Raw genomic sequence first — 17180 nt, 5'->3', positions numbered from 1 at the left:
AAAGTGTTCAAAAAGTCACATATACAGGAGTCGTTTAATTCCAAATCGGAACAGGCGAGGTTCCCTAATTCATTTTTGCAGGCACATGTCACGGTCATCCTAAAAGAGGGTAGGGATCCGCAACATTGTGCGAGCTATAGGCCAATCTCTCTCATCAAAACGGATCAAGTGGGTTTTGTCCCTAGGCGCGAAGCCAGAAATAATACGCTTAAGACCTTCTTCCTGATTCATCACGTGATGAAGAGTAGCATTCCATGTATGCTGGATGTGAAGAAGGCCTTTGATCGGGTGGATTGGGTGTTTCTGGAGGCGTCTTTAAGTCAGATGGGAGTGGGTCAGTTAATGTTGACGTGTATATTGTCCCTCTATAATAATCCCCAGGCGAGAATTAGGATTAATGGTTCTCTTTCTGCTCCATTTAGGATTGGGAATGGTACTAGACAGGGTTGCCCACTTTCACCCCTGTTATTCGCGGTGGTGATGGAACATCTTTTGGTAGCGGTGAGGAAAAATAATGACATAAGTGGTGTTCAGGTAGGCGATATGCATTTTAAGGTATCTGCGTTTGCTGATGACTTACTATTCTATATTACACAACCACACCTCACATTACCGCCTCAGATGAAATCCATTCGGACGTATAGCTATTTTAGTAATTATAAGATGAATATCTCTAAGAGCGAGGCTATGAACATTTCATTGCCGGCTTCTGAAGCTCATCAGGTGCATAGTAATTATTCTCTCTCATGGAAGTCGGGGCTCTCTGAAATATTTAGGGGTGCGGATACCTGTTGCTCTTGCGGATTCCTACTCTCTTAATTTCCTGCCTATTCTCCAAACTCTTAGAGCGGATTTGGCCAAGTGGGAAGCCAAGGATTTTTCTTGGCTGGGAAGAATAAGTGCTGTAAAGATGAATGTCCTGCCTCGTTTGATGTATCTCTTTCAGACGGTTCCGTGTGTACTGCCCAGGGACTTTTTTCTTCAGTTAAATAAAGCACTGAACAGGTTTATTTGGCGAGGTAGACCACCAAGGATTGCGAAAACTACTCTTTTCAAAGAGAAAGCATTGTGGGGGATTGGGATTGCCTGATTGTCTGGCCTATTACTTTGCGGCGGTGTGTTCGAGCATTGGACAGGTTCCACCATGCAAACTCTATGATATAGGTGAGGTTGGAGGACTTTTTGGCGCCGGTTCCCCTTACTGCACTTCCGTGGCTTTGGTTGAGGTACTTTACGGCGCGGGGCAGCACTCTGCTCCCTTTGGTTGCGGGACAGGTGGTACTCATGCATAAGCGTTTCCGGGCTTTGGCGATAGTGATACCTCCTGATGGCCCGTTGGTGGCGACATCACAGAATGTGGATTTTCCCCCTGGGATACATCCCAATTTCTTGGCCTATGCATCCAGACCTTCACCTCTGACTTTTCGCCATGCACTGGCGAGTCTGGGTCTGAGGTCTTTTGAGGCGCTTGTCCCGGAACTAGAGAGATCACTGCAACATTTCTACACTGATAATAAGACGAGGCTGTCTTTGCATAGAGACCCGACACTGCTGGAGCAGTTATGTGTTGCTTCATCTCCCCCAGTTAAAACTATCTCCCTCATTTACAGGACTTAAGTAATGGCGTTCCTCCATCCTATGTGAAGGGGTGGGAGAGGGAGCTTACTTCGCCTCCGTCGCCGGCTGACTAGTCAAAAGCATTTGCCCTGTGCCATAGATTCTCTATCTCTTGTAAAGCCCAGGAAACTAATTACAAGATACTGTCTAGGTGGTATAGGGTTCCTGCCATGCTTCACTCCTTTTATCCAGCGGTACGTGATAAATGTTGGCGGCGTGGTAGGGCGGGTGGAACAATGCTGCACATCTGGTGGGGATGCACGTTAATCAACGCATTCTGGTCTAAAGTAGTTGACCTGATACACAGGATCACAGGTCAGGTGCTTCTAAATACCCCAGAGGTGTTGCTACTCTCCATGCTCCCCGGAGCGGTCAAGAGATACATGAAAACCCTGATTAGTTTCCTGTTGATCGCAGCACGCATGGTTATTCCACGTTTATGGAAGACCAGTAGCGTGCCAACCATTACTGAATGGTTCCAGGAGATACTGCATCTGCAGAGAATGGAGGAGGCAACACAGGCCCATCTCACGAACTCAGGGTCGGCGGGGTTGGTCTGGCAGGAATGGAGGAAGTTCTGTGAGTCAGAGGATTATTTGCTGTATGCTTAGGTCCCACGGTGTGTGTAGGATGGGTCCTCCGGCAGCTTGAGGGAGTGGTTTGTTAGCTGACAGCAGAGGGAGAACAGGCACTGTATTGAGGGGGAGGTGGCTGGGATGGAAGGGGGGGGGGGGGGGGGATTTGCTTGGTCTTATCCGGTAGATGGTACGTGGGTTCTCTTGTTCTGCTTACATATTTTATCTACACTCCGCGTCAACGAGAGGATATCAGTTCACTGTGATGTATAGTGGTTCTGATGCCGATTGTCGTGGTGCCCACCGTCCTGAATGTACTGTCAGTATTGCTTATTTTGTATTGACATGTATTCCTGATATCCATGTATTTTGTCTATACTATTATCTTCTCTTCTGCTGGAACAGAAGACTGCGGTGAATTGTGTTCGGAAGTGTTATTTTCATAATACCTTTATTTTATCTTTATTTTGTTGATGTATAAAATTTCTGATGAAAATATAAATAAAAGAATGTTAAAAAAAAAAAAAAAAAAAAAAAAAAAAAAAAATCGCATCTACTCCAAAATGGTAGCAATAAAAACTACAAGTCGTTCTGCAAAACAAAAGCCCTCATACAACTGCATCGGCGGGAAAAAAAAAAAAGTTATGGCTCTTCAAATATGGAGACACAAAAACATAATTTTGAAAAAAAAAAAACCTTTTTACTGTGTAAAAGTAGTAAAACATACGATTGCAACGATACCAAATTTGTATAGATTTTGTAACAACCCGCTGAATAAAGTTATTGTGTTATTTATACCACACTGTAAACGGCGTAGATTTAGAACGCAAAAAAGTGTGGCGAAATTTCTGGGTTTTTTTCTATTCCCCCCCCCCAAAAAAGTTAATCAATAAGTAATATGTACCTCAAAATGGTGCTATTAAAAAATACAACTTGTCCCGCAAAAAACAAGACCTTATACAGCTATGTCAACGCAAAAATAAAAAAAAAGTTATAGCACTTGGAATGAGACGATGGAAAAACGTAAAATATACCTTGGTCATTAAGGTTTAAAACAGGCTGGACACTAAGGGGTTAATTGAATTACGGATTTATTGCACCCTCCGTTTTTTTTCTTCTTCTTTTTCCTTCCTCTTTGCCTAACTAATTCTCACTACGTCTATGTGAAGAGAACTTTGGAATCTTTTCAAACATTAGTTTCTAGTATTAGTTAGTAATGTTCCTTTACTTGTTATTTATAGAAAAACCTTAATAAAAATAATTACAAATAAAAATATTAGCCTACTTTATTAGCAATTTCCAATTATATTTTTTATATGCAAAATAACAGTTTAAAATGGATGGATAATACACTGTACATTCATTTTGACAATATTTATAAAACAAAATTTAAAAACTCAATTTATGTATGAAAAATAGAAATAAAATAAGGCCAGGGCTACACAGAGACTTCTGGTCACCCAGAAGCGGTTGTAAAATCATGGCATTACCACATCCCGTAGGATCAGACTTTTAGGGTGGCTGTAAGGTCGCCTGTGCCTGGTTTCTATAGGGAAACACGGAGGTTGTGTTGCGGTAATACCACAATTTTAATGCAGAACGGGGGCAACCATAAGTCGTCTTGTAACCCTATCCTATGATTCATTAGCATAAACATCAATTGCGACTGGAAATTTTACAATCTTCATTATTTTTTCCCAACTTCAGCAAGAATCCATGTAATGCCATCTAATAACCCGAAAAGGGTGGAGGCTTCTGTATTTTGCACCTGTAAATGATAAATTATTTACATTTAGAAGCGCTAGAGTCCACATATAGCCGTTCTATTGCATTCCCTTTCTAATAAAATGTTTTTTTGTTTTTTTTAAATGTATGTGAAATATAATATTTTTCCGATTGCTCTCACAGAAAAGGCCAGAGACATTTTAAAGGTTATGTTAACCTTTGAAGGCAATTTGTTTTTAAATAAATCAATGTTTTATTTTGAATGAGTTTACATTTTTTTTTTTTAAATAAAACCCAAAAGTTTTATTTTTGAGATACAGCTTTTATGTATCCTGGATACATAAAAGCTGTATCTTAATATCGAAGCTGAATCAGTCTGGTCAGCGTGACTGACTGCTTCGGTAAGCGCTAGTCCTGCAAGTCTCTGCCACGCAGGATCCAGCTATTATCGATCACTTCTAAGGCCCTGTTCACATCTGCGTCAGGGCATTCCGTTGTTCTGCTCCGTCAGAAGAGCAGAATAAGGGAATGCCGGACACAACTGTTGACTTTAATGGGTTCTTTCGGCTTTGTGTCGATTTACCGTAAACAATTGCGCAGGATGCTGCGCTGTTTCCGTTAATTTCTGCAACCAAGACAACTAATGAAGCCTCCAACGCAATTTGAACAGCCCATAAGTTCATGAACTTGTGATCGATAATAGCTGGATTCTGCATGTCAAAGACGCGAAGGACCGGCGCTCAGCGAAGCCGTCAGCCCTGCTGACCTGACTGATTTGGCTTTGACCACAAGATACAGCTTCTATGTATCTAGGATACATAGAAGCTGTATTTTAAAAAATAAAACAACATTTTAATATATCCCAACTCAAAACTTGCCTTCATAGATTTACATAGCCCTTAAGCTCAGTTTCATATCCATATGCATTATATCAGTTTACATTTTCAGGTATACAAAGATTTGTCCTAGACAGACTCACCATCCATTGTCGATTTAGCTTGTTCAGACACAGATCATGAGCCAGGTAAACACAAGGGACCCTCTTGTCTCCAGGGTTTGTCACACAAGCTAACACCAACAAAGGTCTCCTCTGTGTCACAAGAACAGGATCCATCATCGCATGGATCTGCGCTACCTCTTCTTCCCGATTGTGCTCTACGCAATAAAAAGAAAAATGTCACCAATGCATTTTCTCCATCATCAAGAACCCAAGAAAATATGTTGACACATATGAAAATGGACAACCATTTCTCGGAATTAAGCTGTTCTAGCAATCAGATGATCAGAGGACCACCTGCTATAACCTCTAGCAATCAGGCACGGGGAGCTACGTACAGCCACTCATCTTTTATTAGCCATTGCTATAACCGCAAGATAATTAATGTAGAATTACATGGCGCCCATTCAAATTAATCGACAGCCATGTAATTCTTGGTTGCACTGAGTCCGCTAGAGCAAGAGAGCACTCATTGCAGCAGTCCTTGGCTCATAGATGGAAGTGGTCCTAGGAGACCAGCCCACTATGATGTCTATATACACTTATACTGTAACAGCTCACGCAATATTACTTACAGGGTAAGATGATAAACACTATAACCAGAAGCTGATCAGTGAAGAAGAACTTTGAATGTAATTCACCAGGTATTGGCTATAGATTTGAAGAAGCACTCCAGTGAGTAATTTTCTGTCTCCTCCCTTTTTACCATATAGTGAAATGTAGTGTAATGTTGTGTATCCGCTTACCTGGTTCTCTATATTACCCGTAGCCGCTCCATTCCGGGCCACCTAGGGGTGATGTGATCTTCATTCTGACTCTCTAAGTCCTACAGCGTCTACTGTAGAAACCGAAGCTCAGACTCTCAATGCAAGTCTATAGGCTTGCATTGAGACACTGACTTCTGGTTTCTACAGCCGACGCAGTAGTATACAGAGAGCCAGAATGAAGATCACGTGACCACTGGGCAGCCCGGGAATGGATCAGCTACAGGTAAAATAGAGAACCAGGTAAGCGGATACACAACGTTACACTACATTTCTCCACATGTCAGGAAACAGCCACTGGCCTTTTGCTACGCTGTTTCCGGAACTCCCAAAGAAGTGAATGGGAGCTAAGGAAACAGCAACGGCAGCATGTAGGCCGGCGTTAGGGGGTTCCATTGTAGAGATAGCACAGAGGTGGGGCCAGCATCTCTCGTACATTTATGGCATATCAAGGGTTCAATTTCCATGCAGAGCCACCACAGGAGAAATTAACAATTACATGGTGCCAATAGAAATGGCTATATAATAATGAGATGTGCTGGATCCTCCAGAGTGAGAGATGCTCTCTGTAGCCACTCTTCGCTCTGGCTAATAGAGGAGGGTCTTGAATGGGGGATCCCCCTCTATTAACTAATTCTCTTATAGGGTATTTGAAAATGGGTTTTCTAAACTAGACAACTCCTTTAAAAAGTAAGAAAATTACAAAACAGCAGGAAATACTGGGAGAGATTTACTAAGACCGGCATTTCAAACGCTAGTCTTAGAACGAGGCGCACAGGAGTAACATGCGACTTCCTCTCAATAAATTTGTCACATCTTGGGCTGTCCGTGCACCACAAAGTGAATTCCGCTATCATTTGTGCCAATTTATGATGTAAAATATAGAAAATTTCTCAGCCCGCAAATGGCCACCTCTCTTTCCGCTGAGCCCCGTACACTTTTTAAGAAAGTGGCGATTGTGGCAGAAAAACTGCAAAAAGTCACATTTTTACACAAAGCAAGTGTGCGCCAAAATACCAAAAATGGCATAATAAATATTCCCCACTTTGTTTTACACTGTATGGCATGAATTGCTAGATCAAAATGAGAAAAGTCTGTCCCAATGTCACTGGGAATTATCATACAGAAATATATGGGCTATTGGAAGCTGCAGCTTTATTACTCGCTTACTTTTATGCGCTTCCGCATTGGCCACATAGATGAAACCATCCACAACTTTGCACACCTCCTTTACTTGGGGGATTAGGCTGTATGCAGCTCTCTGCTCTCCGTATAACAAACCCTCCGAGACGAACATCTTGTTGACAGTCGCACTCTGCTCTACACGGGCTCTATCCCGTTCTGAACTTGAAAAAACAAGAAAAAAAAAAAGAATGTATTATTTATTAGAGCATTAATTTCCATTATAATAATACTTCCGAAGTGAATTTCCGACTTCAACACCATTTTATTTTTAGGTCCAATATTCTAGGCTTAATTTCATAACATATCTTTATGGGGATCAGAGTTCTTAAATGGGGTTGTTAAGGATTAGAAAAAAAAAAAAGAAGTCTGATCTTTCTCCAGAAACAGCGCCACATCTGTTCATGAGCGGTGTCTAGTATTGCAGCTAATCACCATTCAAGTGATCAAGGTTGAGCTGCAATACCAGACACAGCCCGTGGACAAGAGTGGCGCAGTTTCTGGAAAAAATAAATACAAATTTTTCTTATCCTGGACAAACCCTTAAATCTTTTTCTCTAATAATATCAGGGCTGTTAAAAATAACCTCATAAAACAAACTAAAATAAGCTTCACTATCAACTTTCATTAACTCTACAGTCAAAAGAAAAAGTAAGGATATCCATGGAAGAATTTTTTTATTTTTTTTTTAACATGTCAATATTTTATCTTCACCTTTATCATTTATATACGGTTTTAATGATTTAATTGAACAAAAAAAATATAACAAATAGAGTTTGCAATAATTTATAGCACAATATTCACAGATATGCCATTTACTAGGTATATTATTATTACTTTTTTAACGTTCCAAAGAGTTATTATCAAGTAGTTAGAAATGCAGTTTCTAGTAGCTACCACTCGTACCACTCATTCCTCCTCCCCTCAATCCATTAGGGTCCTCTTGCATGGCCCTAATGGACCAGCGCCGATGATGTCAGGGTTAGTCCATCACTACGAACACTTCAGAGGGCAGTGATGGAGGAGGGGGGAGTGTCTAAGACATGTAGCCTACGCTCCCTATGCAAGTCTGAGACGGCGGCAGACATGATGGACGGAAGACAACGGGGACCAAGAACAAGGCAATGGAGAGAGAAGGACCGTAATTCTACGATCGTTAGGTTTTTTTTTTGTGGGGTGTGGGGCGGGGGGGGGGGGTCGCTTTAATTATATCTACATAGGAATTGTAGGAAGAAGAGCATCAAGGAAAGACTTATGTTTGGCCATGATCACCTAAGCAAACAGCAGGACTTATGGAACAATTTATTCCGGCCAGACGAGGCAAACAGAGTAATCTGGCCACTGTACTCGGACACAGCATTTCACCATAAGAACCTGAACTATAAAATATGGTGGTGGAAATTTAGTGGTTCAGGGTTGCTTTGCTGCATTAGAGTCTGAGCAGCTCACCAGCATGAAATCCAGTATAACTTCTTCATTGTATGTAAGTATCGGGTGCTTAAAGAGGACCTGTCAATTGGTCATAAAAGTTGAACCGGTTTACTGACCTGAATAGCCCTGTCTCCCTGATTCCAGCACTTTTTTTTTTCCTAGACCTTCCGTTCCATAGATATGTCCAACTGTTTTGTTGGCTCCCTATATGCTAATTTGCTGTAGTTAGCCAGCAGGGAGGAGCCAGCTTCCCTGCCTCTGATGTATCAGCACGAGGCAGATTGAGGGTAGTTGACGCCCTGTAGACTTACTACAGCAAATTAGCATGTAGGAAACCATCACAGTAGTGGGCCATATCTCTGGAAAGGTGGTGTCCAAGAAAAAAAGAAAAATAGTGCAGTAATCAGCGAGACATCGGTATTCAGGTCAGTGAACCAGTTCAACATATATGACCTAGTGACAAGTTCTCTTTAAGGATAAGGTGAGACCATCTGTCAGGAGATTGAAGCTCAGACGAAATAGTCCCTTTTAACATAACAATGACCCTAAATATACCAGTATATTAGAAGTCAATGAATGGCCAAGTCAAAGACCGGATCTAAAACCCGTCAAGATACTGTGAGGGATTTGATATGGGCTGTGTATGCAAGAAACCCCTCAAATAATGCACAGCTAAAAAAATTCTTCATGAAGGAATGGGAAAAAAATTCTCCAAGTTGATGTCAGAGGCCGGTAGACCGTTATAAAAAAAAATCTGCCAGAGCTTGCTTCTGTTAAAGAGGCTCTGTCACCAGATTTTGCAACCCCTATCTCCTATTGCAGCAGATAGGCGCTGCAATGTAGAGAAGAGTAACGTTTTTTGTTTTTTTTAAAACGAGCATTTTTGGCCAAGTTATGACCATTTTTATATTTATGCAAATGAGGCTTTCTAAAGTACAACTGGGCGTGTTTAAAGTTAAAGTACAACTGGGCGTGTATTATGTGCGTACATCGGGGCGTTTTTACTTGTTTTACTAGCTGAGCGTTGTGAATGGAAGTGTATGATACTGACGAATCAGCATCATCCTCTTCTCTTCGTTAACACCCAGCTTCTGGCAGTGCACAGACACACAGCGTGTTCTCGAGAGATCACGCTGTGACGTCACTTCCTGCCCCAGGTCCTGCATCGTGTCGGACGAGCGAGGACACATCGGCACCAGAGGCTGCAGTTGATTCTGCAGCAGCACCAGCGTTTGCAGGTAAGTAGCTACTTACCTGCAAACGCCGATGCTGCTGCAGAATCAACTGCAGCCTCTGGTGCCGATGTGTCCTCGCTCGTCCGACACGATGCAGGACCTGGGGCAGGAAGTGAGTGACGTCACAGCGTGATCTCTCGAGAACACGCTGTGTGTCTGTGCACTGCCAGAAGCTGGGTGTTAACGAAGAGAAGTGGATGATGCTGATTCGTCAGCATCATACACTTCCATTCACAACGCCCAGCTAGTAAAAGAAGTAAACACGCCCAGATGTAACGAACACAATACACGCCCAGTTGTACTTTAACTTTAAACACGCCCAGTTGTACTTTTGCAAGCCTCATTTGCATAAATATAAAAATGGTCATAACTTGGCCAAAAATGCTCTTTTTTTAAAAATAAAAACGTTACTCTTATCTACATTGCAGCGCCGATCTGCTGCAATAGGAGATAGGGGTTGCAAAATTTAGTGACATAGCCTCTTTAAAGGGGGAAAATACCAGGTGGGAAATGGCATATCTGCAATAATACACTAAACAAAAAATTCAGACAGTTTGATTTTTTTTTTCTTTATACACGGAGTGAAGATTGAGGTTTTCACATGCAGTACGTTGAGAAAAAAAATTGTTGAAATTAGAGCATGAAAAGCAAATGGTCATAAGGTTGGAATAAAAAATACATAAATTAGGATTGTCTTATAAAAGTGTGAAGTATTTACCGTGTTGTAGAATACAAGGTTAAAATATTAAATTTGTGTTCTCCGCCTAGCTGAAATGTGACGCCAGAACCAACACCTGTGTGGAAAGAGTAAGAATAGCGATATAATTGCATGATCACTTAAGCTCCTGTGATGAGGAGATGTTAGAATTGCCCATAGAGAATCTGGGTTCCTGCACCTGTTATCTTACGAAGACCCTGTTCACACAGAGTTATTTGCAGGCAGAAAAAATCTGCCTCAGAATTCCTTCAGGAATATTGAGGCAGATTTTGAACTGCCTCTGGTTTTATCCCCGCAGTTTTCGCCCGTGGCCATTGAGCCGTGGGCAAAAAACGCAACATTTAACGCTCGGAAATGAGCGGACATGGACATGCTGCTTTTTTTTTTCCCCCTGGAGCTACAAGAAGCCGTCCATGAATAAATAAAGAAGCCTCTGCCCCTGATTGAAATGTATGGTGGGTGATTTCGGCTGTCTTTTGGTGCGGATTTAAACGTGGTTTCTGCATCAAAATCAGCACCAAAAAAACTCGTGAACAGGGCCTTACAGAGGTTCTGCAGCATCTTAAATGAATGTATTCCATATGAATAGCGTAGATGGAAAAGAGCAGGCATCCTCATCTAAATGTAAGACATTCAGTGGAGGTCTAAAGTGTCCTCTTACCTGGTGAGGGGCAGTTGTTAGTCACCTACTGCCTAACACCCTGAGCTCTGCTATGCTGGTCGTAAGGCAGTACTAAAGCTTTGCCCTTCCCCAGATCAGCTGGTCGCACATACGACACTTAGTTTAATATAAAAAAAATACCACTAGAGAAACCTTTTATGATGTCATTTTCTCTTACCATTGATTTGCCTCTGAAGAATGCTGACAACTGGCAGAAGATCAGGAGAGGTCATCATCCGTGTGACCAAAGAATCATCTAGCTGCTCAAGACCAGGGCCAAACATAGCAAAGCGGGGTTCTCCCTGCATAACAAGAGACTGCAGAAATGAGGTCACTGCTCCATAAATGGGATTCCTGGACCGCATGGACCTTCTGGTTTTTGGGGAGCTCCTTAGGTAGCTAGAACCACAACAATAGCAGTGCAGTGACTCAAATGTTAACTTTCCAAATAATAAACAAATAAAGTTTTAAAAGGGTTGTCCAGGCACGGACGGACAACTGATAACCCATCCACAGGATAGGTCATCAGTATATGATCAGTGGGGGTCTGACACCCAGACCCTGCACCGATCAGATGCCCCGGCTGCCATAGGAGAAGAGATGCAGTACTGCAGTTGGGGCACTATTCTGTGACCGGAGCCCTCTGCTTCCGGCATGTACAGCCGGTGCCCAGCGGCAGCCGGAACAGCTGATGGGTGCAGGGTCCGGGTGTCGGACCCCTACCGATCATATACTGATGATCTATCCACAGGATAAGGTCATCAGTTGTCCAGTAGTGAACAACCCTACTAAATTACACCATAATATTGAGCTCTATATATGGATGATCTACTTATGTCCACAAGAACTGGTTCTCGAAAGTCTGCAGAAGTTTGTTGAGGTTTACACTGCACCATCATTTCTATTAAAGAGAAGTCTATAGAGAAAGGACATTCATAATACCATAGCTTGTTGAATTGTGCAAGAGTTAGGAGAGAGAAGAGGGTCTCTCTAAATTCTTAGACTAAGACCAGTTTCTCACGAGCATAATACAGACGCATTTCTACATCTATAGTACGGCCACAAATGCCGTCCTGACCGCGGGTATGATGACCCAAACTAGCAGCATCATAGGGACCTATGATGGTTTTACTGGCTTAAGGTCTCATGCACACTGCCATATTATGGATTTTTTTTTTTTTTACAGATCTGTAATACAGTGCCCATAGCCCGCTTTAGGCCTGTACTCACTCTCCCTGTTGTGGCATGCTCCATTGTAAACCGTATTACAAAAGGTATTCTTCACTAGTCCCCATATGGTGGCTCATGGAGGGCCTAACGTATGTAATACAGAACAGTCGGGACCCTAAGTAAAGCCTTACAGGCTCAGTGCACATGGGTTTTCTGTGTGCATGAGACATCAGGCGATGTGCACATTTAAAAAATGTAATCATTGCAAACAAGTTAGGCTAGGTTTATAATGAAAAATAAAAATTCCAATGAAATTCTTTCATATAGACTCTAGGAAGGGTAGAACCCTTAAAGGGGTTTTCCCATCTTGAACATTTATGGCATATCCACAGGATATTCCATAAAATGTCAAATAGATGCAGGTCTCACCTCTGGGACTCGCACTTATGTCTAGAACGGGGCCCCCTAACCGTGTCCTACCTTGACCCACTCCCAGTTCTCTCCATCCACTGTCTGTGAAGGAGGTTGAGAGTACGGAAACAGCCAAGCTTGTGGAGCTGTGCTGTTTCCATACCTCCTTCAAGAGTGAAAAAGAGAGGGGCGCACATGTGCAGCTGCCTCTCCATTCATTCCTCGCCTGGAAGCAGCGGCGGGTTGGATGGGAGTAGGGAATTTGCCATTAATGTTCCTCTGTTATTCCTCCTGAAAACTTTTAACTAACTAACAACTGGGTGTTAGTATTCCCCTTGTCAATAGGGTGTGGCCCTAAACAGTCTGTCACTGTCAGTAGTTGTTGGACATTGTCAGAATGTGTAAGATCATGTCCCACTGGCAAAGGGAATGGTAAAGCCCACTATTCAATGTCTACATTTCCAGGAGTAATAACATAGGAACAGCACAACGCAGAATTAGAAGACAAGATTATCCAGCATTGTTATGACATGGTAAATACAATTATTTACTAAAACAGACATGACAGGAGAGATGACAGATCCTTTTTAAAAGGTTTATTATGGTTTACAACTTTCCAATATATTTTTTGTAAAAGTTTTTTTTCAAGGTTGTCAAGATCAGGCACTAGGAACCTTTATCGTATACTTCTAGGGCCCGAAAAAAAAAAAAAAACCTGTCCTGGTCATGTGACGGACACACACAGGTGCACGGCTTGTTACATGTCACAGCTCTGATAACTGTACTGTAACGAGTCGTGCACCTCTGTCCATCACATGACCAGGACAGATTTTTATCTCCTCAAAGTAAACAAGGAAGGTTCCTATTTCTAATCAGCAATCAGAGATCTTGAAAACTGTGAGGAATTGATAAAGAAAATATATTGGGAAATTGTATAATTTTTCATTATACAATGAATAAGCTTTATTTTCTGTAACTGGAATACCCCTTTAATGTTTTAAGTGTTGTATACGGCACATAGCAGGCTGATCCACCCCATACTCACATGGACATATAGTTACTCTCCTTAACATCCAGCGATTCACATAAGCAGGAGTTCAGGATATCCAAGTCTGGCAAGCTGTGACAATCAATGGAAGACCACGTTGGATGATCTCGCAGTAGAAAGTATTTCCACAGAAGACGGTCTTGCACCATTGAATGCCAGTACTGATTAGTCATTCCAAGATTGCACAAGTCTTGTGGTGAGAGAAATGTCAGGATATACAACTGCATATCAACCTACAGAGAGTGTGGAAGCACATACACAATAAAGACACTGAATATTATCTCCCCCTACACCTTTTTCCATACAAAATTTGAACGTATCCTAGTACGGGTCTATAACATATAAATCATATAGTGCCGGCTTAAAGGGGTTGTCCACTACCGGACAACTGATGACCTATAACTGGCTCCGTACATTGCATACTGTGAAATTACATTCGGTGCCCGCAGGCAGCTGGTACAGCTGATCAGTGTGGGGTCCGAGTGTCGGACCCGCACCGATGATATATTGATGACCTATCCGGTGGATAGGTCATCAGTTGTCCGGTAATGGACAACCCCTTTAATATAATAAACGCACAGGTGCCAATGTGCCAATAATGGATTACATCATGCGAGTGTTCTCATTATATCCACATGATGTATTCACTTACTGTCGTACGAAGCACCTGAGCATTTATTGTATTAAGCAGCCACTATAGGAGTATATGTTTAATCTGCTGCCGTTTCAGATTGCTATGATAACGCTGTACTTAGTTATAGGATATGCATGTATGGCATTTCAATATTTCTATGTATTTTGTATTGATTATGAGTAATTGATTGTTACCCAACCTGCCCTATAAATGTCACACAAGTTCACCTATTGTGGCTTGAGAAAGGTCCTGGATAGGACTAAAAAGTTACATGTTGGCTAATAAAGTCCAAAAATATTTTATACTTATCTTTGGAGTACTGCCCATGTTCTTATTATTATATACCCAAGGCTTGCAGGCTACAAGTGGTGGGCTCTGCGCCCACCATTGACTATTATTATTTGGTGCTGCTCTGATTTCCTTTATTTTAACAAAAAGAGCTACAGTCCATCTGATTGTTCGTTGGCTATAAAAGGACCAAGAGGGTCTGAGTGACAGAATTTGCCGTGTTGCTCATTGGTTAATAGAAAAAAAAACAAAAACAGATTTTTAGATTGATACAAGTTGTATTGATGATAGGCTGGTAACTACCACGTCATTAGTATCGTTATGAATGGGACATTTTGTTTGTGATATTGACACGTGTATATATACACAAATACATAAATATATACACATACACTTTATATATAATCTTTTTGCTTTGTTTATTTAATAAGCGCTAAAATATGCAATATTGTCATATTCATCTAGATGTGTTTAGGATACATTAAAACTATGCCTTCAACATGAGCCTATACCTTCCACACGGGCAGGTGACAGGTTTACTCATATATGCAAAATGAAAATTGTGAAATATATATATATATATATATATATATTTATTTATTTATTAAAAACGGGAGGTGTCAGGTTAACAGTACAAACTCAAATTCAGGGCTTCTCACCAAGCTTTGTAGGTTCAGTCCAAGTGTGCTCTCTCTTTGCCCCCTGGTAAGTTCAGGCTTTGCACTCCCAGTCTGGTCTTTTCTGCAAAACCACCCACCCCACACTGCTTTCTGGGAGTCTTCTCTATTAGGGCGAGTTCACATCAGCGTTGCCCTTCCATTCAGGGGTTCCGTCTGAGGTTTTCATCAGGCTAACCCCTCAATGGGAAGAAACGGACACCTTAGCTTCCGTTTGCATCACCATTGATCTTAATGGTGACGAAAACGTTGCTAATGGTTTCCGTTTGTCACCGTTGTGACAGGGTTCCGCTGTTTTGCGGAATCAACAGCGCAGTCGACGCAAAGATTTCCGTTGGGTTTTCTGTTGAGGGGCTAACCCGACAAAAACCTCAGACGGAACCCCTCAATGGAAGGGCAACGCTGGTGTGAACACAGCCTAAGTCTCTCTGGACACACCTGGACTCCAGGTTCAGGTAGATAACACCGGGAATGGAGTATGTAGTGACCTGCATACATAACATCTTCAGTCACCCCTAAATCCCGGACCCAAACTCCAGTCACTTACATTACTCAGACAAGAAGCCTCAATGACACACATCTGCCATCAACTACTTTACCCACTGATTGTTTACTATATATATATATATTCTATTTTTAAAGAGGAATATATGTCTCTCCTGACATGTCTAAGTGCCTGTTCACATCAGCGTTTGGTTTCCGTACAACCTTTCCGTCGGAGGAACCGATGATTTTATATATTCCCCCTTGTGAGTATAATTGAAAAAAAATGCACTTTCTTTAAGTCGCAGGTATCTATCTATACGATGTTTCCCCTTCTCTAATCCTGATATAGGAATATGACGGACGGTGGATGAATTCCCTGCTTTGTCTTAGTGGGAATGCCCGGTTTATGGGAACACAAGAAACTATTGAGCTGAGGATTTACCTTGCACACCATTTTTCCACCTGTGATAAGTGACTCACTCTGAAAGTGCCGAATTATCCTGATCCCTATGTTATAGCCTCAAGTGCTTTATCTTTATCAGTAAATGTATGAAAACTGCAAACTTTCCGACCTCACAGATCCTCGCCCAAACAAGATACACAGGACAAAGGATAATCCCATGCTCCATCAGGACCTGTGTTAAAAAGGTATAGACCAAATAAAAGAACCCCTTTTCATGTTGCAGCCCCCCACCCCACCCCAATGAGGGGGGTCCAGCGGTTATCACCCAGAGAATCTGCAGTCACATACACATTCCCCCGCCAAATCCCAGTCAGCAGTCTCTACCATGTGTATTTGTATAAACATGTGTTGCTATATATATATATATATATATATTGGGGTACTGAGTCACTTACCGGTAATGTGTACAGGGGACTGTCATTATCCCCCTGCTCCAGATTGTCACTCCCATCTTCCTGCGCCCCCCGACCCCTCACACTGTGCAGATAGCGGTCCCTCAATTGTCTGAACCCATTTATTATAGCAGCTTCAAACCGGCTCCACTCCACAGCTGACACAGCGCCCCCTTCAGCCATCCTGCTCCCCTCTCTCCCTGGTAGTGACAGCTATAGCCTCCCACCGTCACTATTACATGCAGGAAATGATTTCCTTGTGTGCATTGCCTTCCAGCATCATCACTCCAAATTCTACTTCCTCATCATGTGACCTGCTCTTAGCAACTCAAATAGTGTGCTTAGCAACAAGGTACAAGCTGCTGATCATGTGACTGACAGACCAGAGTAGTGGCAGCAGAGATAACAGAGTCTATAGGAGGGAGGAAAGTGTCTCAAGTCAGCCAGCGGGCACAAAGGAGGCATGTGCCACCTCCGCCTCTGTGTGGGACTACAGGTCTCAGCATATACTACTGAGTAGCTAAACACTGCATAGGAGAGAAGGAAAGGGCACGGGTTAACCACTTAAAGGCTGTTTGGTGCAACTTTGTAAATACATTTTATTAAAAAAAAAAGTGTACTTTTTGAGATACAGCTGCTTTGTAGCCTGTAAAAGGATAAATAAAGTCAATGTGGTCGCTTTGCAAACCCGCAGCAGTCGCCGCAG

The 17180-nt window shown here is 42.1% G+C and overlaps 1 protein-coding gene across 1 annotated transcript; it reads right to left on the bottom strand.

The window, feature by feature from the left end:
* Positions 1-3462: 3462 nt before the first annotated feature.
* Positions 3463-16789, bottom strand: FBXO4 (F-box protein 4). The gene is made up of 7 exons (XM_075834223.1): positions 16478-16789; positions 13532-13767; positions 11084-11304; positions 10245-10320; positions 6849-7024; positions 4897-5072; positions 3463-3960 (listed from the first exon to the last, which is right to left on the bottom strand). The coding sequence occupies exons 1-7, from the start codon at positions 16655-16657 to the stop codon at positions 3880-3882; spliced, it is 1146 nt and encodes a 381-aa protein (XP_075690338.1). The 5' UTR covers positions 16658-16789; the 3' UTR covers positions 3463-3879.
* Positions 16790-17180: the final 391 nt, after the last annotated feature.

This window comes from Rhinoderma darwinii, chromosome 8, assembly GCF_050947455.1.
Source record: "Rhinoderma darwinii isolate aRhiDar2 chromosome 8, aRhiDar2.hap1, whole genome shotgun sequence".
Taxonomy (NCBI): Eukaryota; Metazoa; Chordata; class Amphibia; order Anura; family Rhinodermatidae; genus Rhinoderma; species Rhinoderma darwinii.
This window is presented reverse-complemented; position numbering and strand designations above follow the sequence as displayed.

Excerpts from the sequence above, each read along its gene's own strand:
- FBXO4 (XM_075834223.1), bottom strand. The coding sequence starts at position 16,657 with ATGGCTGAAGGGGGCGCTGTGTCAGCTGTGGAGTGGAGCCGGTTTGAA. Across the intron at positions 7,025-10,244 it reads ACCTTGTATTCTACAACACG|TTCAGAACGGGATAGAGCCC; the intron begins GTAAATACTTCA and ends TGTTTTTTCAAG. Across the intron at positions 3,961-4,896 it reads AGCTAAATCGACAATGGATG|GTGCAAAATACAGAAGCCTC; the intron begins GTGAGTCTGTCT and ends TATCATTTACAG.